At 34.4% G+C, this 25383-nt stretch overlaps 2 protein-coding genes across 5 annotated transcripts in view; both read right to left on the bottom strand.

Annotated features, from left to right (window-relative positions):
- Nucleotides 1-5504, bottom strand: part of LOC123675838 (fatty acyl-CoA reductase 1-like) — a 48734-nt gene extending 43230 nt beyond the window's left edge. For all 3 annotated transcript variants that reach the window (XM_045611381.1, XM_045611383.1, XM_045611382.1), the window contains exon 1: nt 5352-5504. The gene's annotated coding sequence lies outside the window, so the exon portion shown is untranslated. The remainder of the gene's footprint in view (nt 1-5351) is intronic.
- A 6399-nt stretch (nt 5505-11903) lies between these two features.
- On the bottom strand, nt 11904-24360 carry LOC123675679 (poly [ADP-ribose] polymerase tankyrase-1-like). 2 transcript variants are annotated; one of them, XM_045611132.1, is made up of 10 exons: nt 24201-24360; nt 23469-23630; nt 21419-21573; nt 19439-19757; nt 13282-13362; nt 13056-13224; nt 12906-12997; nt 12699-12854; nt 12436-12648; nt 11904-12353 (listed from the first exon to the last, which is right to left on the bottom strand). In XM_045611132.1, exons 2-10 carry the CDS (start codon nt 23622-23624, stop codon nt 12249-12251), a joined length of 1446 nt encoding a protein of 481 aa, XP_045467088.1. In that variant the 5' UTR covers nt 23625-23630; nt 24201-24360; the 3' UTR covers nt 11904-12248. The 2 variants fall into 2 exon arrangements, with proteins under 2 accessions (XP_045467088.1, XP_045467089.1); XM_045611133.1 differs by lacking the exon at nt 24201-24360 and adding an exon at nt 23703-24175.
- Between the last annotated feature and the right edge of the window lie 1023 nt (nt 24361-25383).

Here is a 25383-nt window from a genome sequence, read left to right as displayed (position 1 = left end):
CACTTATCTGTGATACTGTTTGATGTAAGCCACCGTTTTCGAAAAATTTCATGGTTATAATGGTTAAAACTAGATATATCTTGAAAACCGTTCGAGATAATTGTATGATTTTTTTTCAGATTCCCGAAAAGTTTTCACGTCTATACTACAAATTTACAGATTATTCTTAAAATGAACTTAAAACAAATGTTTTCAAATTTTCACGATTTCCACGATTCTTCTTCAATTTTTTTCTACTTTTCGAATTGTTTTTGTCTTTACATTTAAAACAATTTCATAGGTAAACCTGCTTCTAATTAATCATTTTCATACGTTTCTTCAAATATTTCTACCCACCCTGTTCACTTTTTACAAATCTGCATACGTTCAACTTTGTCATCATTGAAAACCAACAAGAATCATTCTTGAATGCTCATTTTCAATGAAAAATCTAAATTCATTAACAAATGAAATGAAGTAAAACCTTATATCCACAAATTCAGATATTTCGAAAATAGTTCCGCCAACAGTGTAGCTTGAATTAAAGCTTGGAGACAAGCTTCATTAGGTAAACAAATTTGGAAGTTGACACAGAGTTAATCAAAACTGAAAGGGATATATAATAAAATGTACAGGTAAATTGAAACTATGGAATTTCCAAACTTTCGAAAGATATGTAAAAATGGCCTAATTGTTCATTCAAAGGAATATTTGGGAAATATATTTATTTTGTATCGGTATTACCTACAAGATTTGGGGAAAGAATATTTAGAAAGAAAAATTCCTGAAATATCCAGAACAAATAGATAAACTCTTCACCATTGTTGAATATCTTCCGAAAGTTTAGAAATCCCAGTCGGAAAACCAATTTATTGTGAACTTTCATATTTGACCTATACAGAATGTTTTAAATTGGAAGCACAAACAAAAATGAGAGATTCCTTTAATAATTTTAGGAAAAAAACCATAATAATATGGACTCGCCAGCTCGTTGATTTCGAGCAACAGGATGTTTCTTGTAGTCCTACTTTTGGGGTTGATTTTATTGTAACAGATCGGGAAAGCAACACAACTAATATTTATTTACTCATCACAGCTTAGTAAGTGAATATTCAAGATAATTTGGATGATTTACCTGAGTATTTAAAGAGAATTCTTAAGAAAAAATTCTCAAATTCGGTAGCAGATACGACAAAACTACTAGAAACCAAAAAGTTTAGTACTAGATCAAAGTTTCTTTTTCACCTTTTTTTTCAAATTACCACCAAAAAAAATTCTGAAAGAAAAAAAACGAGCACTGTTCCAGAAAAAATATCATTGTGTAGATTCGCAATCGAAATTATTATATCCCATTATGAACACTCTAAATTGAAACAACTAAGCCAAATTTCAGTTGAAAATATTGTAAAGTGAAGATGCTATGAGAAAAAAAATCATACTTCATCATTTCGATAACAAAGCGTTTGAAGGCCTAAATTTGGAGAATTATTGTTTCTTGGAATTATGCGAGAAAAATCTCATTTTCGTTTGCACCTACAATTTAGGAACACCCTGTACAAGCTCTGATTTGTATCTGTAGTTGAAATTTAGAACTTAACATAACCACAGTCCACTATTTTGAAGCAGAGACATAGAATTACATTTTTCAAGCATAGCACCCCAATACTAAAACAATTAACTGACAGGTAGAACCAAAACATTCGTATACTTAATCAGCGAATAAATACATATTAAAGTTAATTGCATAATAATGTTTTCGGCACGACATCACAAATCTGTTCCGAATTCCCCACTCTGAACATTCATGTTATACAATCTCCGATGTGTAACAGACAAACGGATGTCTTTGTACGATTAGCTAGCCCCAATTTCACAACCAAAGAGGAAAGAGTTATTAACGCAGCTTCCTAGAAGACTTCGAGAATGAAAAACCGCCTGTTATGGATGCAAAGTCTCCAAACGTTTGGGCAGTGACGAAATTCCCCGAAAATTATGCAAAAAGACGCAATAATAACAGTCATTCACGACTTTCTCCGATGGTCTGGTCCAGAAATGCTCACGCGTATTTGTACGAGGCGAAAGTGAACGCCGAAGGAGTTAAACTAGGATGAATATGAGTGATGATGATGGAGATTAGGTATTGCGTTATGGAGTTGTTGATATGAACTTATACTCTATTAAAGGCAGTGAATGATATGTTTCAGTGAATATGTCCAAGCTAGAACACGCCTCGATTTTCTTGTTTGATAATTGTGTACAAGATGTAATAATAAAGGGTGTTCCTAAATTCGAGGTACAAACGAAAATGAAAGATTCGGCGGATAATTTGACGAAAAAATCCTTTAAACTTGGGCTCGCAAACGCTTTGTTTCCGAGATACATGGCGTTAAAGTTTGATTTTTTTTTTCAAGTTTTCTTCTCGAAGTATCTGCACTTCTCAGGATATTCTACTGGAATTTTGCATATTTATTCAATTTCAGAGTGTACATCACATGATATGCCAATTTTGATTGCAAATCTACAAGGTCTACATCTACGTCTACATCTCTTCTGGAACAGTGCCCGCCTTTTTCCTCCAGAACTTTTTTAGTTTATTTTCTCAGTTCTTTCTTGGTAATTGTAAAAGAAACTCGTTTTCGTACTTAACTTTTCGCTTTCTCGTAGTTTTGTCGTATTTGCTAACTCTTTCGAGGATAACATTTCGAAGAATGCTCTCGTCTCAGGAAAATCCAAATTATACAGATCCAGTTAGTAAGCTTTGGTGAATAAATTAAAAGTTTTGATACTTATTTAATAAAGTTTCGATAAACTGGTATAATCATCACAAAAAAGTATGACTAAAAGAAACAAACTCTAGGAATCACGAAAACAAAGCGTTTTCGGGAGACTTAATTATCATCATTTTTGTTTGTAACTTTAATTTAGGAATAACTTGTATATCGAAAATTTAGTGTAGTTCAATTCATTATCTGCCAAGCGTGCTAGACACTTGAGATTTTCACACGATGGTTTCGAGTTATAACCGAAATGAAATTTTGTATTTTCAATAATTGAAAAAATACCCATCCGATCGAACAAAAAATATAAAAGCCATTATAGGGAAATTTTCATGCGAAATTTTGTAGGATTCTATTGGACGATAATATAGGTAATTTTTTTTTGTAAAAATGCGATATCTATCAGCATGCTTTGACTGAAATTCTGTCTCTATATATAAAATTGCTAGATGAAATGAATTATCCAAAAAAAAGCTATATCGCCTTTACACAAAATAAAATAATTAAGTTTTTCTGATCTGGTTACTCCTTTGGACTACATAATGTCATATCTTCAAGAGATCGGACTGCTTTGTTTCGAATTTTTTGTTATTTGCAGAGAAATCCCATATTTGCGGAATTATAACCTTTTTTTAGTTATTAATCGTCTTTACTGATTTTCACTAACACTGGCAATAATCAATCTAGATATATAATAAAATTTCGGAATAACTGATAATCAAAAATGTATATTATCAATTCTTATTCAAATGTTGTGAACTTTCTGTTTTGCATGAAAGGGGTGTTCCATAGTTCAGGGCTTATACAGTTAAGTGTTAAGTGTTAAGTATTCATGCAAGATGTAAGAACATATTCATTGCCTTACAAATTATAATTGCTATTTGAGACTCAATTCCAGAATTATTTCTTTAGTTTCAGAAATGTCTTAGATATATACATATACTGTCAAGCAGATATGACCTAAATACATAAGAAAATCAAATAGACTAATTATTAAAACCTATATTTCGAAAATAGAACTACATAGAGAATTGAAGCTTAGTTTTCAGAATGAATGATACTTAAACTACATTGTAGATTTTACAAAATATCCATGAGAGTGAGTATCGTTATCGAATTATCATTGGTGCTACCATAGAACTAAAATTAAATTCAAATTTGAAACCATCACTATTTTTCAGTTTCTATTAAATCCTATTCAATTCAATAGGTTACAACGATGATCTTGAAGATTATACATTCATTTATATATTTGGTTTCCGTTGATCTTAATTTTTCGACTTTGTTGATTTTATTTTCAATCATTCTTCAGATAGGTTCAAGTAAAATCAAAGCTCATTTGAATAGGTTATTGTTATTTCGGAAGATTTACTTCTGATTTCTGGTATAATTTGTTTTAAGAATAAGGCCAAAAGATGATTTTTAAGTCATCTTATATGTAGTGTCTTTAACTGCCTATGGTTAAATTTTCATAATTTTATAGAACAAACTTGATTCTTCGTGTTTCTTACATCGTAAAAGTTATGGCAAACACTCATTCAACTTTTTAATTCAATGCGAATAGTTTACACAGAATTCCAAAATGGTTAAATTTTTTTTTTGTGATCTCAAACGTAATCGTTTCGACTTTAGAATTTTAGATCATTCTCAAACTTGATGTATTTCAAATATCGAAATTGTGAATAAATTCCTTATTTGTATTCTGTGCAGACTCTGTTATTGTGTCCCTTCGATCACATCTATTCACTTATCTTCGAAGTCGTTGACAGATTCTCCCAATATAAAAAATTTATTCCCTAACTCTCGCACTAACTAATCAATGGATTCGTGGATTCACTAGAATAAGCATCGATTTACATTTGCCAAGAGTCGGAAAGGCTTTCCAATATTTTAAGTAACAATTAATGCGGCTAATCAGCAAGGGTTTATAATAAAAGAATATCAGAAATAGTATAAACGCAACTTTAAGGTTCGAAAGTTACGATATCTGTATTTTAAGTTGTTCAAGGTATAATACTAAGACTTAGATCTTAGAAAAGTTCACTCATAAATGGAAAATATTTTTTTGTGTTGTTGATTCATCACAACATACAAAAACACTCACAAACGTATTCGAAAAAAATACATATATTTTAATCTTATCGAGTATTCACCGTTTTTTCCTCATTTGCTCTCATCTATAGAATTTTTTTTATTATATCTAAAAAATGTTAGTCATAGATATGGCTTTCATTATACTATCGCTCAAAAAGTATTTCAAGTTAACAAATATTCAAATATTGCCATAAAATTCTAGCGAATTCTATATATCTACCATCTTATTCACAATATTTTCTGAGTCAAATAATTGGACTCTCCGTCAAAGACATAACATTTGAATCTTCGTTTATAATGAACATAAAATATTTCTATAAATGATAAATTTGAATTGCCACAAATATTGAGTAAATGTAAGTTATTTGAAATGTACAACCTTGTGAAGCTATAGATAGGCGAAATATTGCAATTAAAATTATTTAATATGTATATATTGAAATTTGTTTCAATCAGAATTGAATCCTTGTGCATCAAAAAACATATAAAAAATCAACTTACCCAAAATTCCAATGAAAAAACGTAGTAGCAAGATGTGAAATTTCTAAGCACAATTGAATAAAATTCAAATCAACAAGTCCGTACGATCACAAATGTATTTCCACAAATTTTCACCGTGACCAATCGGCCGAATTACAAGAAAAAATAAAACCTTCCTAAGACCGATTTGACGCGAAATGTTTAAGATGGAGTGGGAGATAAGTCTGCACCGCGGAAGCTGCAGAGAAAGTAGGAAGAGAAGACGGATTATGCAATTATTACCAGATCGATTGTTAACAGACGCAATATCGTGTGGTTGTCCACCTGTTCGACGTCGTCGAGGAACCCTGGTTCGGCCACGCGAGGCGCCATACGTCAATGAATAATGTAGTGTTTCAAATTGAATCTCACTCTTTTCACTCAAAGTTCCTATCTCCAATTTGCAAAAAGTCAATATCTTGATATATCCGGATGTTAACAGGCCAATTGAAAAGTCCCCGGTCTACCATAGTAAAATTCATTTTTTTGGCAAAATTCGATTTTTTTATTCAACATAGTTGCCTTCGAGGGCGATACAGTGATTAAAGCAATCTTCCAACATTTCGATACCATTTTTGTAGTACGATTTGTCTTTAGCTTTAAAATAGGCCTCAGTTTCGGCGAATAATTCTTCATTGGCGCTAAATTTCTTTCCAGCGAGCATTCTTTTGAGGTCTGAGAACAGGAAAAAGTCGCTGGGTGCCAGATCTGGCGGTGGATGCAGAAGCTATTTGAATCTCAATTCATGCAATTTCGCCATTGTTTCATTGATTTGTGACACGGCGCATTGTCACCGTTTTTTTCCTCAAATGCGGCCGTTTTTTAACGATTTCATCCTTCAAGCGATCCAATATCGCTATATAATAATCGTTGTTGATTCTTTGGCCCTTTCTGAGGTAATGAATGAATATAATACCATGCGCATCCCAGAATACTGATGCCATTACCATGCCAGCTGACTGTTGTGTTTTTTCTCGCTTTGGATTCGGTTCATCGTGTGCAGTCCACTCAGCTGACTGTCGATTGGAATCCGGAGTGAAATGATGGAGCAATGTTTCATCCATTGCCACATATCGACGCAAAAATTCAGGTTTATTGCACATAAACAGTTTCAAACACTGCTCAGAATCATTAACACGTTATTGCTTTTGATCGATTATGAGCTCGTGCGGTACCCATTGTGCACACAGTTTTCTCGTGTATAAATATTCGTGAATGATATGATGTACCTACACGTTCAGATGATATCTCCACAATGTCTGCTATCTCGATCAACTTCACTTTTGGAATTTGGAACTTCATTCTCTTTTGCAGTCAGGCTATTAGCCTTTTACTGCTCAATCTCAATATAATTCACCTCTGGTGAGCTATTTTGGTCTGCTCTAGCAGGTGGCAATATGCCACTTCAGAAGGTTTGTGTAAGTAATCATTACACAATCTCTGTGCCAGTAAGGGTTTGGCTCTAATACACACTTCCTAGGGAAGTGCCATCTTCGGTCTTTTGTGTTTTCTAGGGGCTTTTTCATCATAGTCGCAAGCCTTCCTTATAAGAGGGTTTGCGCGATTTTTCATTTTATTGAAGGTCTTCACGCTCAGATCTATTAGATGGTCGTCTAGGAATGGTATATGCAGGTCTTCATGTATTCGCACGTTGCTGACAAACCAGGGTGCATTTACGCCTCGTCTCAGGATCGTATTCTGCACGACTTGAAGGCTCTGCAGATGCGTCTTTGCGGCGTATCCCCAAGCCGGGCATGCGTAAGACATGACCGGCCGAATGGTGGACTTATAGAGAAGAAGCTTGTTGGAAAGAGACATTTTGCTGCTTTTGCAAAGTAGCGGTTGCAACGCTGCCGCTGCTGTCTTTCCCTTCGTCACAGCTGATGTGACGTGTTTTTTCCAAGTAAGCTTCTTGTCAAGTATCACTCCCAGATACTTGGCCTCGTTTTTCCATTCGATCCTCCTACCGAACATTACGACATGTCCTATGGGATCTTTTTTCTTTCGACTGAAAAAAACGGCTTCGCTCTTCTCAGGGTTTACTTCGATTCTCCATCGAGCAAACCAAGATTGAAGTCTATAGATGGCTTCCTGTAGATACTTCGTTGCCATTTTGGGACACCATGAACTACCAAGAATGGCGGTGTCGTCAGCGTACAGTGCCATGGAGGTTTTCACCGTTTTTGGCATGTCGGATACATATATTGTGAACAATATTGGAGACAACAGAGATCCTTGCGGAACTCCGGCTGAAAGAGACCTCTCTGAAGATAATACTCCGTCAACTCTGGCTCTAAACTTGCGAGAATGCAGGTAAGAAGCTAGAAGTTGGACCATGGAGAGTGGAAAATCGGCCGCAACTTCACTTTACGGTCATTCAAAATTATTTAGAACTTTTTGATTTTTTCGTCGGGGACAGCCTCTTTTGGGCGTCCACTGCGTTCACCATCTCCGGTGCTCATTTCACCACGTTTAAACTTAGCATACCAATCAATGATGGTTGATTTTCCTGGTGCAGACCTCGAAAACTCTTCATCAAGCCAAGATTTTGGTTCAACTGTATTTTTTTCGGTCAAAAAGCAATATTTTATCAGCACACGAAATTCTTTGTTTTTCCATCTTTTTTCAAATTACAAAAGTAGCTACACTCACAACGAAATATCTCACGAACTAATGGTCAGACTGCTGTCAAATTTTGACACGTATCGTTTGAGGGTGGGTACTAACTAAAAATCATATGGATTTAATACTAGCACTGCCAACTGGGCATCAGACTGGGAACTTTTCAATTGGCCTAATATGTCTTAAACTACTCAGAAATTATTAAATTTAGGAGCGTAATCGTTTTGGAATATTACTATCTAATACTTAAAGGATAAGGTTCTACTTTGAAAAGCAAAAGTTATGGTCAAATTGTTTGCACAAATTTCGACACAATATTGATGATAATTCTTGAATTAAAAAAAAACAGGCAGCAGCCTAATGGAAAAATTGTCACCGGTTGGCTTTTATGAATTTTCAGTATGCTGTAGAATATGACCTGAACAAGAAAGCTTATGGGTTCAAATCAATCCTATGACTAGTTTTCGAGATACAGGGTTTCGAATTAGGAAAATGGCATTTCTTTGAAGTTACATTTCTTGTAGGAAAACATCTTGAATGAAATACCTTTCCGCGACAAAAATTGTTTACCCATATGGTTATAATTTTAGGCTGGTATTCAATAAAAAATATTGTTAGATACTGAGTGAGTCAAACATCATTCAAAATGAAATTTGTTTAGTTCTTAATTCACTTAATTTTCCATTTATTGTCATTACTCTTACTCTTAGTTTGAGTACTTTTTCATAATGTTAATCAGTTTTGACTTTGCTCTTGCCAGTTTTTGAGATACACATCAGGGTAGTATATACTACATTGAGAGGGGTGTCAAAAAGTTATATACAATGAAAATTTCATACAGAGTAACGGTAAGAGACACGTTGGCGTCCACTAATTGTTATTTTATCATTGTACAATCAAAACCACTGTACAGGGTGTCCCAAAATCGATGTTCAATGAGAACATCTCAAGAACTATAAGACTCCGAAGTCTTTTTTCAAAACAATTAGATATCAGAAAGCATATCATCTTGATTCATTCCCAAGTCACACGGCGTTTCTTGAAAAATGATTTTTGAATATTTCGCTATATCTACGTGTATCTGTATTGAGTATCATATGAACCATAAAATTTACTAAAAAAAACGTTGTAAAATTTTTCGAATATCTCGAACATAAACCAAGATATAGCGAAATATTTGAAACAATCATTCTTCAGAAGCGCCCTGTAATTCGGAAACGAATCAAAATATCTATAATCTGCTTTCTGATGTATCTCATTATTTCGAAAAAAAGGTCGGGAGACCTTGATGATTTTTTCTCTGAGTTTTATAGTTCTTGAGGATGTTCTCGGTAATCATCGAATCTGGGACACCCTGTACAATGTCTTCCTTTATACAATGACAAAATAAAAATAAGTAAACGCCAACTTATACAGGTATGAAACCAAAACCTAGAAATCAGCAACCAGCCAGGGAACAACTACAAAATAAATCACATTCGCAAAAAAGTCTACAGGAAAAAGTTCATAGCATCGACCAAGACACTGGGAGGCTCACCCAATTTGCAAAGGTTACCCGTCTAGAAAAATTTTAAAAATTGAGAATTTAATAATGGATCGTCACCGGCCTATGATCTAAACAACGAAAATGCTCAACAGATTATAGACATACTATCATTTCATTCAGTAGAGCTATAGAAAAAAACAGGGTAATATGGTTTTAGAGAACTCCGCAAGGAAATTCTTTAGAATATTAAACGATTATATGTTAGCAACATCAGGAAGTTATCCTTGCGTCGAAAATATTGTGAATTTTTGGACTCATCAACTGGCTCCACTGATCCCTTACAACTCTCAGGCCAATTGGATAAGAAGTGAAATGAAATCATGTGTGACAATAGAACAAATGCCGCATGACGCAGTTTCTATATAAAAGAAATCCATGAAATATTGAAGAACATACACAATTGGAAATCACCAGGCACAGATGGAATCCACAACTTTTGGTTGAAGAAATTTTGGTTTCTGAATGGCAAGCTAGTCGAATGCATAAATAGTGTTAAATAGATAATCCAATGGAAATGCCTAAATTTTTAACAACAGGTACCACTTACCTCCTAGTGGAGGCTCTGCAAAACACAGCGGATTAATCAAAATACAGACAAATTACATGCTTACCAACACAACAAAATATAAAATCATCACAACATGTTTCGAATCTCTTATTCAATTCAATTCAATTCAATTTATTTGAGATTCCAACCACAATTACAATGTGCTTAAATATAGTACAAAATACATATGCAACAATTTCAATGTTATCCCCATCAAGATGAAACAACAACTAAGCAGTGCTTGTTCATGTTGTTCGGACTTTCTGAGGATTTTGAGCACAGGCTTATCAAGTAGTATAAACAAAAAAAAAACAAAAGAAACCCTGGATGAGATGAAAGGAAAGGCGCGGACACAGAGAACAACAAACTTTGCACTTCACGGCAAGAATCAACTGCTTAAGGATTCAAAAAAAAAAATAAATAAATAAATAAAATGAAATATATCAAATTCACAAATCGAAGGTGAATCGGTTCTCGACCAAAAGTTTCCTGAGCTCCCTACTGAACCTTTCTCTATTCTTAATTCTTCTAATATTTAGTGGGATTCTGTTATAGTATTCAGGCCCAATATAGAAAATGAAACGTTGTGAGCAACTCTTCCTGAACAACCTAATCTCAAGCGACTCATTGTCCACCGCTCTGGTCACGTATCTTCTTTCTTGTTCAATGAGTGGATGATCTTGGGAGAACATGTACATGAGAGTCTGATAAATGAATAACGTCCTCACATTCATAATCCCAGATTCATAATATAATTCATCCGTAGGAAGTAGGTCTTTTCTAAACATTATTTTTATCAAACTGTTCTGTGATATTTGTAGACCTTTTCCAGCGTTCTTAGTAAGACCCCCCCACACAATCACACAATACGTGAGAACTGACTCTACTAAAGAATTATAAATTAATAATAAGTTTTTCGTATTGAATATATCTCTTAGAACATAAAATTTATACTGGATTACTGGAGCAATCTCAACCTTTTCATCAACATAGCGGACTGCGCCTCCCATCTCAGGAATTTATCCACCATGATACCCAAGTACTTTATCTCGTCAACTCTCGAGATTGATGGACATGTGCAACTTTGCAGAGTACATTCATCATTGTGAACAAGTAAAAGATCATTATCGGGCTGCCCATCAACAGTGATCGAAAAGGTAATGAATTTAGTTTTGCAAAAATTCAAGGACATTGAATTGAACCTCAACCACTCATAAAGATCAGAGAGACTCTTATTATCTCCAAACATTGCGAGAAAAATAATATAATGACAACACAGCAGAAAGGATGTTCCAAGAATGAACTAGGATTGAAGGAACTGCTGAAAATAGATTTCATCATATGCAACCAAGCCTTCAAAAAACAGAAATCTTTTCATAACATATTTTGACTTATAGGAACGCTTTCGACCCAATTCCACATGGCTGGCTGAAGAACATTTTGGAAATATAAAAGATCGACACAATTATAATCAACATTCTTAAGTGTGCAAGTGACCAACTGGAGAATTAATATTGAATTTTCTACGGCGACATATCTACTGAGCAGATTCCAATTATTTGATTAAAAATATATATGCGAAATCTTGTGAAAAAATTACTCGCATTACAATACAAATTTGAACAAGCGTTCTTAAGCTTCTGACTGAACTGACACGTCAGTTCATTCCTCTTCATTCCACTAGGAGATAGAAAATCACTCATATTCCATTAGTGATTATAAGACAATTTTGCCATTAATCAATATTATTATAAAAGGTAATTCGTATTTGCTTAGAAAGAATCATCTTTACGTTTCGTGATAACATATAAAGTCTGTATAAGTCTTTCATTAATTTATTCAGTATGACATCATACAAAGGGTAAAAATATACAAAATCAAGTCCCTACATTAATTCAGCTAAAAAAATATCACACAGCAACTTACTATATCCTGATTAAGCATAAACATTTCTATAGAAAAATATTAATCCTTTATTCATTTCAAGAGGTAAAATAAATTCCACTGCATTCTTGCTTGCTATGTGAATTTTGACTGTATAATTAAAAATTTTTACCTACTTATTAAAGTCAAAAGCCCTTTAGTTATTCATAGTTGTGGTAATAATTATCACATATAGGTTAACATATTTAACACAGAGAATAATAAGCGATGATAAAAACATCTAGTATTCAAATAAAAGGTATTTTATAAGACATGTCGGTATATCCCACTTAGGAGCCTCTTCCAAAAGATTTGGCCCTAGAATTCTTCGCAAATAGAGTCTAACCTGTGGAGAGAATTGTCTGATTAATTTAATTTTGTATGAACAAAAAGTTTACTTTTTAATGTTATTTGGCGGTAACACTTACCTGTCTCCTTAGGCTTAGGGGATATCTGGCCAGTTCCAACAAAGCTGCTTTTTGACTTGGTGTTAAATCTTTATTTCTTCTTATCATACATGGATCAAAGGCTTCGCTAGCTTCCAAAAGCAAGAAGAATACAGCGTCACTGTTGGAAGATACAACGTTCTCTAGGGAGTTCAATATACCATCTGGATCTCTGAACTGAGTTTTCATGATCACCTAAAGAGTCTTTTGTTAGAAAACGTTATTATTTCATTCCACAAACTCACCTTCGCCCCATATTTCAGGAGGAGATCCACTATCCTAACATCAGGCTCCTCGTTCCTAGCCAAGTATTCAACAAGAACTGGTCTCAACTGGGAATTTCTGACGTTGATATCGTTGAAAACCTTGAGGTTGGGGTTTGCTCCTGCTTTCAAGAGCATCTATAATGTAAATTGATTAATAAATGAATGAAAGAGTGAAGCAATACTCACCTGTAGAATTTCATATCTATTGAGGATGTGATCTGCACTAGCCACATGCAAGGGAGAGCCGATAAGTGGAGAGCTGCTGTTGACATCAGCACCTGCAAATGAGTATTCGTTACTTTCTCTATCGTGGCCAGAGAGAATAAATCATTTTACCTGATTTGATAAGTAATTCAACGATCTTAGGATCACCCTTCAAGATAGCCAGGTCTAAGGGGCTTGGCTTCTCGAAGTCATAACCTTCTTCGTAATTCAGTCTGGCTCCTTGCTTTATTACAAGGTTTATCATGTCGTAATTACCAGAAGAAACAGCGTAGTGGAGAACCTGTCAAAGAAATTTTATTGGAGTTATGTTTACTCTCGTTGTTATCGTTTTGTTTACCGTTCTGAAATCATTACGTTCATCTGTTATTGCATTTACATCTGCGCCATACTTTAATAGAAGGAGGGCTGTTGGCATACCCTGAAAACAATTATATTAATTATCATCGGAAATTGAGATCCGGATGATGAGATGGAAAATATAAATAAACAACTTATTTACATCATTAAATATGTCAACACAATACCTTTAATATATATCATAATAATATCGAAAATTATGACGAATATCAGTCTGCAAAATTTGAAACCGGAGTAATTCCTTCAATAAATATATCTAATAAAATAATTAATTATGATGAATATATATCAGTCGGCAAGATTTCAACCCGAAATCATTCGTATCAACATCCGGATGAAATTTTCAAAAGTCCATATCTCTGGAACTAAAGCCTTCTTGTTCTTTTATGTGAATAGGCATATTGGTTATTCAAGAACGATAATTCGCCATTTTCATTTCCATTATTTATCTGCAAGTTATCACTACATCTGTTCCTTCTTCCAAAAGGTGATTTATCTCTCAATATTCTCACTCCATTCCCCAGAACCAATTCATTTATACTGTCTATTTTGCAGATTCATCTTATATATTTTTCACTTGATCCCAATGTTTTCCCCGCTATCCTTCTATCTATATTTATCTCGGTTGTTTCCATTATTTGACCTTTGACGTTTTCCTAAGATCTCAGGTCTGGTTTCTACTCCATGAGTGAAAATTGTCCTTATTGTGTTCCCTGCCTTTTATTTCTATTCCATGCCCAGGTAGGCAGATTATACTATCAATTTATATCTTATGATTTTCCGAGCTTCAGGTGATGGTGGGACTGCTGACAGGGCACTGTCGGTACAAACATCATTTGTACCGTATGGGAAAGTCAGCAGATCATCAGATGAGATTAGCAGGCTCTGTGGATCAGAAGCAACAGCCGAACACATGGTATGCAAGTGTTCAGGGCTGGCTGGCCTAAGAATCATTCATATGAGGAAGGCGGTCCTGGATACCCGAGAGGTAACGGCCAAGGCCCCTAAGGAGGTTGTCAGTTTTATTGACGTGATTAACGACCTCCTTGGATTTCCATGAATGAGTAGGGTAGAGAACAAAAAAACTACATGGTCGCAGTTCCCGGAAGGCTTATCGAGTAACAACAACCCCGGTTCAAATAATAATAATAAATCTAATGATTGTAGTGCAGCAAATATTGTCATACCAAGTGTTTTCAAGTATGTATTTATAAAACAAGAACTCAGAAGTCTCTGAAGATCATTTTCACTTTATGCTTCTAGAACAGCATCATCTGCATAGCACAAGATGTTTTTCCTTCATTGCCTCAATTTTTCGCCCTTTTTATGTTGAATAGAAAAGGGCCCTTTGCCACATGCAGTGGCGACGCCAGCTTTCAAAAACAGGGTTGGCCAAGGGGGGGCCAGATTTTTTTTTTTGGCAGCCACAGTAAATCGAAATTATAATTCTGCTGATCTTGTAATTAATTATTTTAACCCTATTATGTCAAATTTCAGGAGGGGGGCAGCAGAATTCAAGGAGAAGTAGTTTGGGAGTTTTAGACTCCAGGAATGCCCCATTGCCCATTGGTACATAACAATTCAAGCGTGTAGAGTTTTTTCCCAAAATAGCTAATTATTGAATAGTGGAGGATCAGCATCCGGAGAATTCCAGTATATGATATCATATTTAAGTAAATTAACCTAATTTTGAGGAATTTCTGATTTGAAAATTATTAACAATAAGATGTAGTGAAAAAAATTCATTATTTTAGCAGAAAAACAAGGCTTTAATTAGCATAGTTGGAATGATCAAATTTAGGTCAAATATGCGCCGTTTTGCCAGATAGCTTGTTGGCAGGTAACAGCATTATGCCTCTCTCATAAAAGTCCTCGTCTCCATTGGCAAAGAATTGAGGCGATCGATTTTCACAATCCTCTGTTGAAGCGAATTTTTACCAGCAAAATTTTTCGCCATGGACAGGAACAGATCATAATCACTTGGTGCTAGGTCCGGACTTTGAGAACCTTCCAACCAAGCTCCCGGAGCTTGTGGCAAGTCACTATCGATGGTTGTGGCCTTGTGTGTCCTAATGGAACACAATTTCTCTCCTATTGAGCAAAACTGGCCACTTCTGGGCGATTGCTTTCTTTAGATGGTCCAATTGTTGACAGTATAGTTCTGAGTTAACAGTTGTACCGGAAGAGAGCATCTCATAATAGATAATTCTCTGCCAATCCCACAAAGCACACACCGAAACCCTCTGCCAATCTTAGCGTTTCCGTCGGCTCACCGCGTTTCGACCACGACCGTTTTCACTTGACGTTGTCGTAGGTCATCACCAGTAACCAATCGCTTGCAAAATAGGTCAATTTTCTTGCGATTTAGCTGCGATTCGCAGACGGAAATTCGGTCCATTTGCGTTCAATCATGTGGTACCTATACATCGAGCTTCTTCTTGGGGACCAGCCTTATGCAAATGGTTCCGAACGGTTCGTTGTGAAATCTTTAGCTGTTAACAATTGAACAGTGCCTACATTATTAGCCTTCGATCGCGTGATGCATCTTTGACATCGAATTCACCGAAACGGAATCGATGTAACCAAAATTGCGCGTGATTCGCTGTTACACTTTAAGAACCATAAACATGTATTTACATTTTCAGCCGGCTGGTTTGCATTTGCGCCTTCATCGAAGAAAAACTGTGAAATATACCGTATTATCCCTTCCCATTCATTGTTATTTTGTTGAGCTCATTAAATTCCATTAAATGTATATAAATATTTGTTGGATATTTGAATAATTATGATTTTAGAGAGAGTTTCGAGTGATTGTGATCCACACTCATATTGCCCCCTTCTCCACCCTTGTTGTATTTCAGGTTCCGATTCACCCAGCCCACACCCTGATGTAGTTTTTTTTTAAAGAATCGGTGGTGCCCTTTTAGATCTCTCCCTAGCTAGTTAGCGGCCTCTGTGGAGTCTGTAGAGAAGGAAGGTGATAATTTCTTTTAGTCCAAGAAAATGATCAATGAAATACGAATTTTGAGGTTAAAACTTGAATTTTCGATATAAGTTACTTTGAAGCATCTAAAAACGAACTGTGAAAGATTTTTTTGAATTCACCCCCGAGAAGGGGTGAAAAAAAAATAAAAAAAGTGGTTTTTTTGAAATTTTGGTGAAATGGTGAGTGTTAGAAGAAAAAGTTTCGAATAAAAGTTGTAGAGCGTAAAATTTTACATAAAAATGTTCTCATAACTGTTTTTCCTAAAATTGAAATTAACTGAGATAGGATAGCTAGAAGCTAGGGGATGATAACAGGAACTTTAAAAAATCATAAGTTGTTGAAAAATTGAAAAAACTCATAATTTTTTTTTTTAAATTACTTATATGATTATAAACTTTAATTCTAGAGAAAATTTTTTTTTAATTGTTTATAAAAAAGTTATAACAATTTAAAATTTCTATTTTCAAATTAAATCAACTTTAACTGATGAAAATATATTTTTTTTTTTTAATAGATTAATATTTTAGGAAATTGACCATACGCGTTGAAATTTAATTTTTACCTGTTCTTTTCAAGCAGGTATAAAATAATTTACCTGGTGAAAGATATTGTGTGGCGGCGACTTTGCTTTTACTACCGACTTCGGTACCTCATGCATGGAAAATACTGTATTACATCAAATTTTGGAGTCGATCTGAATCAAAAACTTTTTTTGGCGAAAAAATATCCAAGGTTATAGTGTTGGTTTTTTCGAAAAATACGACCGATCGAATGACTCTAATGAAAGGTCTCGTTGGGAGGAACTCAAAAATGGTCTCACTTTCGATCTGGGATCAACGGTTTTCGAGTTATAGCTGTTTCAAGAAAACACCCACAAAAAAAGTCTGATATGGTACTCAAATGAAAGGTCTCGTTGGGAGGAACTCAAAAATGGTCTAACTTTCGATCTGGGAACAACGGTTCCCGAGTTATAGCAGTTTTTTGGGATTTCAAAAAAAAATTAAAAAGTTTGAAATGGTACTCAAATGAAAGGTCTCGTTGGGAGGAACTCAAAAATGGTCTAACTTTCGTTTTGGGATCAACGGTTCTCGAGTTATAGCAGTTTTTTGGGATTTCAAAAAAAAATTTAAAAGTCTTATATGGTACTCGAATGAAAGGTCTCGTTGGGAGAAACTCAAAAATGGTTTTGGGGCAAGCATATCCATATTAAAAATTTCAGATTTATACCACCAAAAAAAAATTAAAGAGTCTGATATGGTACTCAAATGAAAGGTCTCGTTGGGAGGAACTCAAAAATGGTCCAACTTTCGATCTGGGATCAACGGTTCTCGAGTTATAGCAGTTTTTTGGGATTTCAAAAAAAATTAAAAAGTCTGATATGGTACTCAAATGAAAGGTCTCGTTGGGAGGAACTCAAAAATGGTTTAACTTTCGATCTGGGATCAACGGTTCTCCCAACGAGACCTTTCATTTGAGTACCATAGCAGACTCTTTAATTTTTTTTTGAAATCCCAAAAAACTGCTATAACTCGAGAACCGTTAATCCCAGATCGAAAGTTGGACCATTTTTGAGTTCCTCCCAACCATTTGAGTACCATATCGGACTTTTTAATTTTTTTTGAAAATTCTTAAAAACTGCTATAACTCGAAAACCGTTAATCCCAGATCGAAAGTTAGACCATTTTTGAGTTCCTCCCAACGAGACCTTTCATTTGAGTACTATATCAAACTTTTTTTGTGGGTGTTTTCTTGAAAAAAAAATTGGCTGCGGATCACATTCAAAATTTGGTTACATGCAGAATTTTCGATTCTGAATATACATCTACCACCGGTTTCTTCCTAGCACTTTCCAGAGGTGAGATATGGCTAATTTTGTAGAAAAATAGTGCTTTAAATGTGTATACAAATTTTTCTGATCGAAATCGATGCCTGATTCGGAATGTACATCCTCGAAACTATCTAAATACACCATAAAAAGTTCAAATTCGATCGGTCGTATTTTTCGAAAAAACCAAGACTATAACCTTGGATATTTTTTCGCCAAAAAAATTTTTGATTCAGATCGACTCCAAAATTTGATGTAATACAGTATTTTCCATGCATGAGGTACCGAAGTCGGTAGTAAAAGCAAAGTCGCCGCCACACAATATCTTTCACCAGGTAAATTATTTCATACCTGCTTGAAAAGAACAGGTAAGAATTAAATTTCAACGCGTATGGTCAATTTCTTAAAATATTAATCTATTAAAAAAAAATCTATATATTTTCATCAGTTAAAGTTGATTTAATTTGAAAATAAAAATTTTAAATTGTTATAACTTTTTTATAAACAATTAAAAAAAAAAAATTTTCTCTAGAATTAAAGTTTATAATCATATAAGTAATTTAAAAAAAAAAATTATGAGTTTTTTCAATTTTTCAACAACTTATGATTTTTTAAAGTTCCTGTTATCATCCCCTAGCTTCTAGCTATCCTATCTCAGTTAATTTCAATTTTAGGAAAAACAGTTATGAAAACATTTTTATGTAAAATTTTACGCTCTACAACTTTTATTCGAAACTTTTTTTTCTAACACTCACCATTTCCCCAAAATTTCAAAAAAACCACTTTTTTTATTTTTTTTCACCCCTTCTCGGGGGTGAATTCAAAAAAACCTTTCACAGTTCGTTTTTAGATGCTTCAAAGTAACTTATATCGAAAATTCAAGTTTTAACCTCAAAATTCGTATTTCATTGATCATTTTCTTGGACTATTTCTAACACATTGCTATTATATCCTACGATAGCCACTTGCCAGAACAGTATACATATATCATCCTCACCGCTTAAGAACAAAGTATTCAGATGATATCTAAGAATAAAGAGTCTCTTCACAAGTTATTCATTGAATGAGGTAATAAAAACTGATTTGACCGACGTTTCGTTCATTCTTATAAACTTCTTCAGGGCTATCATCAGTAGTTTTTCCGAGTCAAATTAAAATAATATTCGGATTTTAGGAATTAATAATTGGTCGTCTTTCTTTCACAAACGTATTAAAATATAGCTCCATTGAGTAAAATAAGGACATTTGTACGAGATCATAACATAAATTGAAGATAAGTAACAACGATTGTTCAACTTCTATTGAATTCTAATGTATCTCACGCACCTTCGTTCCTTGTCGTACAGCCTTCATCAGTGGCGTCAATCCACATCTGTCTCTGCTGTCAGGATTGGCTCCAAAATTCAGCAAGAGTTCTAAAAAGTCCAGATCCGTAACGAGGTTGATCTCCGCCCCAAAAAAGTATCTTTTGTTGGGATCTGCGCCATGCTCAAGAAGTAGTCTAGCAATATCCATATGTTTATTGCGTATAGCCAAACGTAAGGGCTCATCGCCTTGCATAGTCTTGGGAAATTCCTCGCCTGTTTCAGGACGATAATCCACCTTTGCGCCGCATTTGAGAAGGAGGCGCACCACTTCGGTGTATCTAAAAGAAAGAATATTTACAAAAAAATCTTTTAGGCAAGAAAAAAACATAAACTCCAAGTTCAATTTTTAATAACATCACATTATGGCTTCATCATGTACAGATTTTGATTGATATTATATGGAATATATCTAACTAAGATGCTAAAAAACTATTGTTAAATACGGGAAAAATTGAGCATAATAAGTGAAGTGATAATGTAGAGACATTCGCAAATTATATCAAGATAATAAACATGGAGAAATTTTACCTTCTATTTATTCATTCAATTTTTTTGCATATTGCACATGTTCATGTCAAGGGTTTCAGAAAATTTCTACATTATACTTGAAACTTAGAATGATAATCATACTCTATCCACAGAATTTTGATTGGAGTTTAGGATCGTTTGAACAATAATATTATCATCTTTAAAAACTTACTAAAAGGAAAAATAGCTATACGAATTTATCTCATATATATTATACCTATATCAAAAAAAGTTTTATTAATAAATTTCAAAAATAATATTACCAGAAGGTTGACAAATAAATAGAAACAGCAGACTTATCGATATTAGTGCTCCTGATGTTCGATTCAAATTAATTTGGAGTTATTTGAAACGAATCGCCTTACGCCAGTTTTCCGTATTGGAATTCCTCACAAGTGTTATTTTATTCAATATTCGTAAGTATTTATTCTTGTTTTTTCATAAAAATTCCTAATCGCGATTCGGAAAATCTTCTTTTTCTTTATTCAAGGAACCAAATTTCTAGATCTTAGCTATTATTGAAATAACGTAAAATAAATCATTATTCATTTTAATTTTTTTCATAGATTCAGCAAATTTTCAGATATTCCAGTATTGACGCCAGTAATACAGTAATTTTGTATTAGTGAAGAATAATTTGAACATAATTCAAATAACCGATTTATGATTGTCAATTTAGGAGTTTTATCATGAAGATTAGTTGCCATTATCAATCAAAAGCGTAAAGAACATTTTTGAAACCACAGTGATATTATAATCGTTCATAAAGGCCCTTTATAATGCTAAAATCTTTTTCGATCGGGTTGAGCAACATCTGATCAGTTTTCCACCTAATGTTTCAGTTATAACTGTGGTAGGCTTAATCAGTGATTTCTCGGTTGTAGATTGTAATGCGACACGGTAGTTGGGAAAATCCAGTATCGAGCTACAATCTGCGACCAAGAAATACAGGACCTTCAATAATCATCTCATAGTATACATTGAAAAACTCATGGTGATTTAATTGACAATAGATATGCTGCTATTTTCGCAAACTTATCCTTTTGCCGGAGATGCTCTTAAATGATTTGTCTCACTAATGGAGAATGCATGATCGAAATAAATTTTGTACATCGTACACGATAATTCTTAAATTTACCCAATGATTACGTTAGAAATTCTATTTCCGAGTATCACCGAAATCAAAGAAACTATCAACCCGTAACCAACTACTTTGGTGTGAAATAACAATTCAATTCAAGATTTTAGCTCCAATACCAATTTTAATGAGCGCACAGAAGCTTTTGACTTTACGTTAGTGACTTTTTTAAAGAGATGGTAATTCGAAGTTTTATATATTTTCATCAAGTAAAGACTCCTTATCAACTAAATATTTCCTAAATTTGAGCAGTTTTCCTAGGCAAAAACTCACCCATACTCTGCCGAAAGATGCAACGGACTATAACCACACTCGTCGACAGCATTGACGTCGCCACCTCTTGTCAGAAGTAGCTGAGTAGCTTCCAAGTATCTCTGCCAAACAGCATAATGCAGCGGTCTGAGACCTTGAACGACGGGCTCGTTCACCTGTGGGTTTCAAGGAATTTGATCAAAAATAGATTCTTATTTTGCAAACGATGTTTCTCGGCATCTTTCACTTCCTACAAAAAATATCAAACGCGATTTAGCGATATATATTCATTTCGACCATATCTAATGATATTCTGAAAATTACGAAGAAAATTATTTGGGAATACTTCATTCAAACATTTTTGCGAGAATTTTACTCCAAGCTGTATTTAAGAGCGAAAGAACCCCATATAATCACTTTGGGGAACAACATTCATGCGAGTGACTGATGACTTCATGTGATCAGTTTCTAGAACATAATCAAAAGAAAACTGAGAAATCTGAGAGAAAGGACGGAAATTTTGAGTTGTTAGAATATTAATTTACTATTTGACAAAAATCGAAATGCATATAAGATGACCCAGGTCAACAGTTTGTCATCCAGATGTTTCGAAGTGTCATCATTATCCAACCCAATATTTTCAACTCTATGAATCTCATGCCTAATGATTGCGATTAAATATGCCGTATTGCTTCATATTCAGTTGCTTCTTCGATGAAATCAAAGTCAGGAGCTTTTTGATCCACTAATATCAGGTTTATAATTGAATTTTGGATAACCCTTTCTATAAATTTCTTCGGAAATGTAATAAGAAAATTAGGAAAGGTACATCAACATCCAATTTAATCAAACAATGCCAGTCTTTACGTACGGTTACAAGCCAGATGGATCTGGGGATTACAGTCTCCAATAACCTAACTTGGACGAATCATATAAGTAATATCATCTCCAGCTCAAGACAACTTGCTTTTCTCCTCTTCAAGTGCTTCAGAGGTTGCGATGCCAAAACTTTCAATCTCCTCTACCGACACTACGTCCGTCCAATCATAAAATATGCTGGCCCTGCATGGTGGCCTTCCTTCCAGGTAGACAGGAACAGATTGGAGCTACTACAAAGATGGATCACCAGACTTCCTTAAGGTGCGGTACCAACATTCGAGAACAGGAGATTGCGAGGAGACCTGATATTCACTTTTATGGTCATTTCGGCGATCAGATGAAGGATCTCTTCACTTTGAATCAGAATCATCTTCGTGGCCATCCGTTCAAGCTTGCTAGAGAGACATTACTAACATCTGAGAGACAGTGGTTTTTGCCAAATAGAATATTTCATCGTTGGAATCTACCACCCGACCGCCTGTAATTGGGTATTCTTTTGTCTTTTGTTTTAGAAATTTATTTTAAAGATGTAGCAGTATTTTTTCTTTTTTCTTTCTTCAGTTATTCACTTCACACATGCATGTATGCTTTTTTGTTTAGATTGAGTATTATAGGTTTGTACCTCTAGTCTTATTGAATGATAACTTTTAAACATTTCTTAAAGAATGTAGGGAAGCTAGTTCAGATTTGAGATTTTAGTTAAGGGTTATCAGTTATAGAAAATGCTACACCGAAATTTAGCGGAAATTGCGTAAGTATATAAAACGCAAGAAATGATCAAGTACACAAAACAGCAATTTGTTCGAATATTTCGGATTGAAACAGAAATAATTCAAAATAACAAAAGATTTGGTGGAAAGTATGAAAAAGAACTCATAGGTCAATAAAGGGGTAAGAACAGATATATAACAGAAAGTACCGTCAATGAGTTCAAATAAAAACGAAAGCAATAACCAATAATTTCTAGGTATAGCTGACAATAGACTTAAAAAACACCAGAGGCAGTTTCACTGTTGGACGAAGGAAGGGCGCAAACAAGTGTTTTGCTTACCTATAAAAAATTGATGGAATAATATGTAAAATTAGTGTCTTGTAAACATAACATATCGCATTAATATCGGTTTTCATTATTTCATTTGATTTTTCCCCAAAAATTTCTTCCTAACTTTCTATTCTATGAAAAGTAGTTTACCTTTGCTCCTTCAGCTAATATAATCCTGATATCGTCTAATGGTACCATTTTCTTGATCGAATCTGCCAACTTCCTCTGGAGTGCACGCCTATGGCTTTCACACTCCGGGGATGGCATCTTCTGCAACTCATAGGTAATAGACGTGGGATACACCATCTAGATCTGCAAATTTCGTTTCCAAACGTTAATTAAACGCAAATTATCATTGCTATCTCAACAACATCAATGATTTACCTACTGTTGAGAACTAAAATCAGACAAAAGGCATTCAGAAAAGTCTTCTCGACATTTAAAATTTTCAAATTAAAACTTTTAAATCTCAAATTTCTGAAGTTTGAAATAGAGTGTACATATTTTTCGAAATTCAGTAATTAATCCATTGGTGAAGTTTGGTCACCTATTGTTTCAAATTCGGGATAGAATATTTATTATTGCATTTATTCAATTACTACCCTGTTTGAAGTTTTCTACTATGCGTTGTTTCATTGTTTCCAGTGTTTTGATCGCGACTTCCTTGTCAATTGAATTTTGAACTTTCTCAACTTGAGTAAATTCAAAACACAAAATTTATTTGTTTCGGTTGCATCACAAGCGATATAAACGCCCAAATATTTCAAACCGGAAAATTTCGGTTTCAATTTTTGGCACTGTCTCCGCTGGTATTTCCATTTGAAAAGCTGCTGGCCGATATCACACAAGCTATTCTACCGAAACCGCGAACATTTGTCGTACCTTCTTTCAATTCCTCTCGCGAAAAAATCGTAAATATGAACCACCTTCACAGAAACTTCCAAAACAAACTGAAATACGGGCTGTGAGCGAGTCGACTATATGCGATAATCTATTTTCGGACTGTCCGAACTACGTAGTTCACTGAAAAACGGGTGAACTTACATTAGCGACAGTTCAAAATGAAACTTTATTAAAATCATTTGGAAATATCGAGTTTTGGACAACTGACAATTTTCCGTGGTTTTTCCCTTGCGAATTTCTGCGAAAAAAGGAGAATCGTGTACTCAAAAGTAAATTCTGTCTAGAGTATTCAGTGAAAATATGGGGTAAGGGAGGTGACTGGAAAATTGGAAAAACACTGCAATAAACATGATGTTCCAATATTGGATTGAATTTAATGATTGAGGATCTGAGCAAACATCTGACACTGAACATTCATCATGGTAATCAAGGCCATTACAACGTACGTAGCAGTAGATCGCTGAGACAAGATAAAACACAGTTCTCGAGAAGGAATAAAATTATTTTCAGGCAACGGAGCAAAAATTTCTCATATATTATGCTACAGTAATAATTATCCAAAATTCTAATTCATTTTCTTCAACTTCTCTCAAATCAAATTTCTACAACCATGACTTTTTAACTTCTTTCCCTCATATAGTTGAGTACAGAAAGTGACACTTTTCCGAACAAGTGCGTACTTAAAAGGTCGTTATGCATACCTGACCTATTTTTCAAACAGGTGTCTAAGATTGCTTGCATGGTGACTTGCATGTCGCTCGGCTATTTTTTTGTCCTGATGTGCTTTGGATTCCTTATCCTTTCATCCTGGTTCGTATTAGTGCTATATTTCAGGTTTCAGAGGTATATTTCTAGACTGGTAACGTTGTTTTCTCGCCAACAAAATCAGGTCACTGAAATTTATTGCTTGTCAGTTCGATAGCCATAGGGTGAGCCTTGCAGTTCCTCAGGTCTCCGTTCTCAGCTTAGTTCTCAGCTTTTTTTATTATTTATGACTGAACACATTCAGTTCAATTCATTTTAACACTATTGCCTGATGAAAGTTCAGTGCCCGAGGTTTTGAGGGGCTTCAGGAACAAAGCATTCTCCCGGGAAAGTATACTGGAAAGAAATAAAATGTTTACGAGTTAGGCGCAGGAGTGGTTTTCGGCTCATGAATGAT

This window comes from Harmonia axyridis, chromosome 3 (genome assembly GCF_914767665.1).
Source record: "Harmonia axyridis chromosome 3, icHarAxyr1.1, whole genome shotgun sequence".
Taxonomy (NCBI): domain Eukaryota; kingdom Metazoa; phylum Arthropoda; class Insecta; order Coleoptera; family Coccinellidae; genus Harmonia; species Harmonia axyridis.
This window is presented reverse-complemented; position numbering and strand designations above follow the sequence as displayed.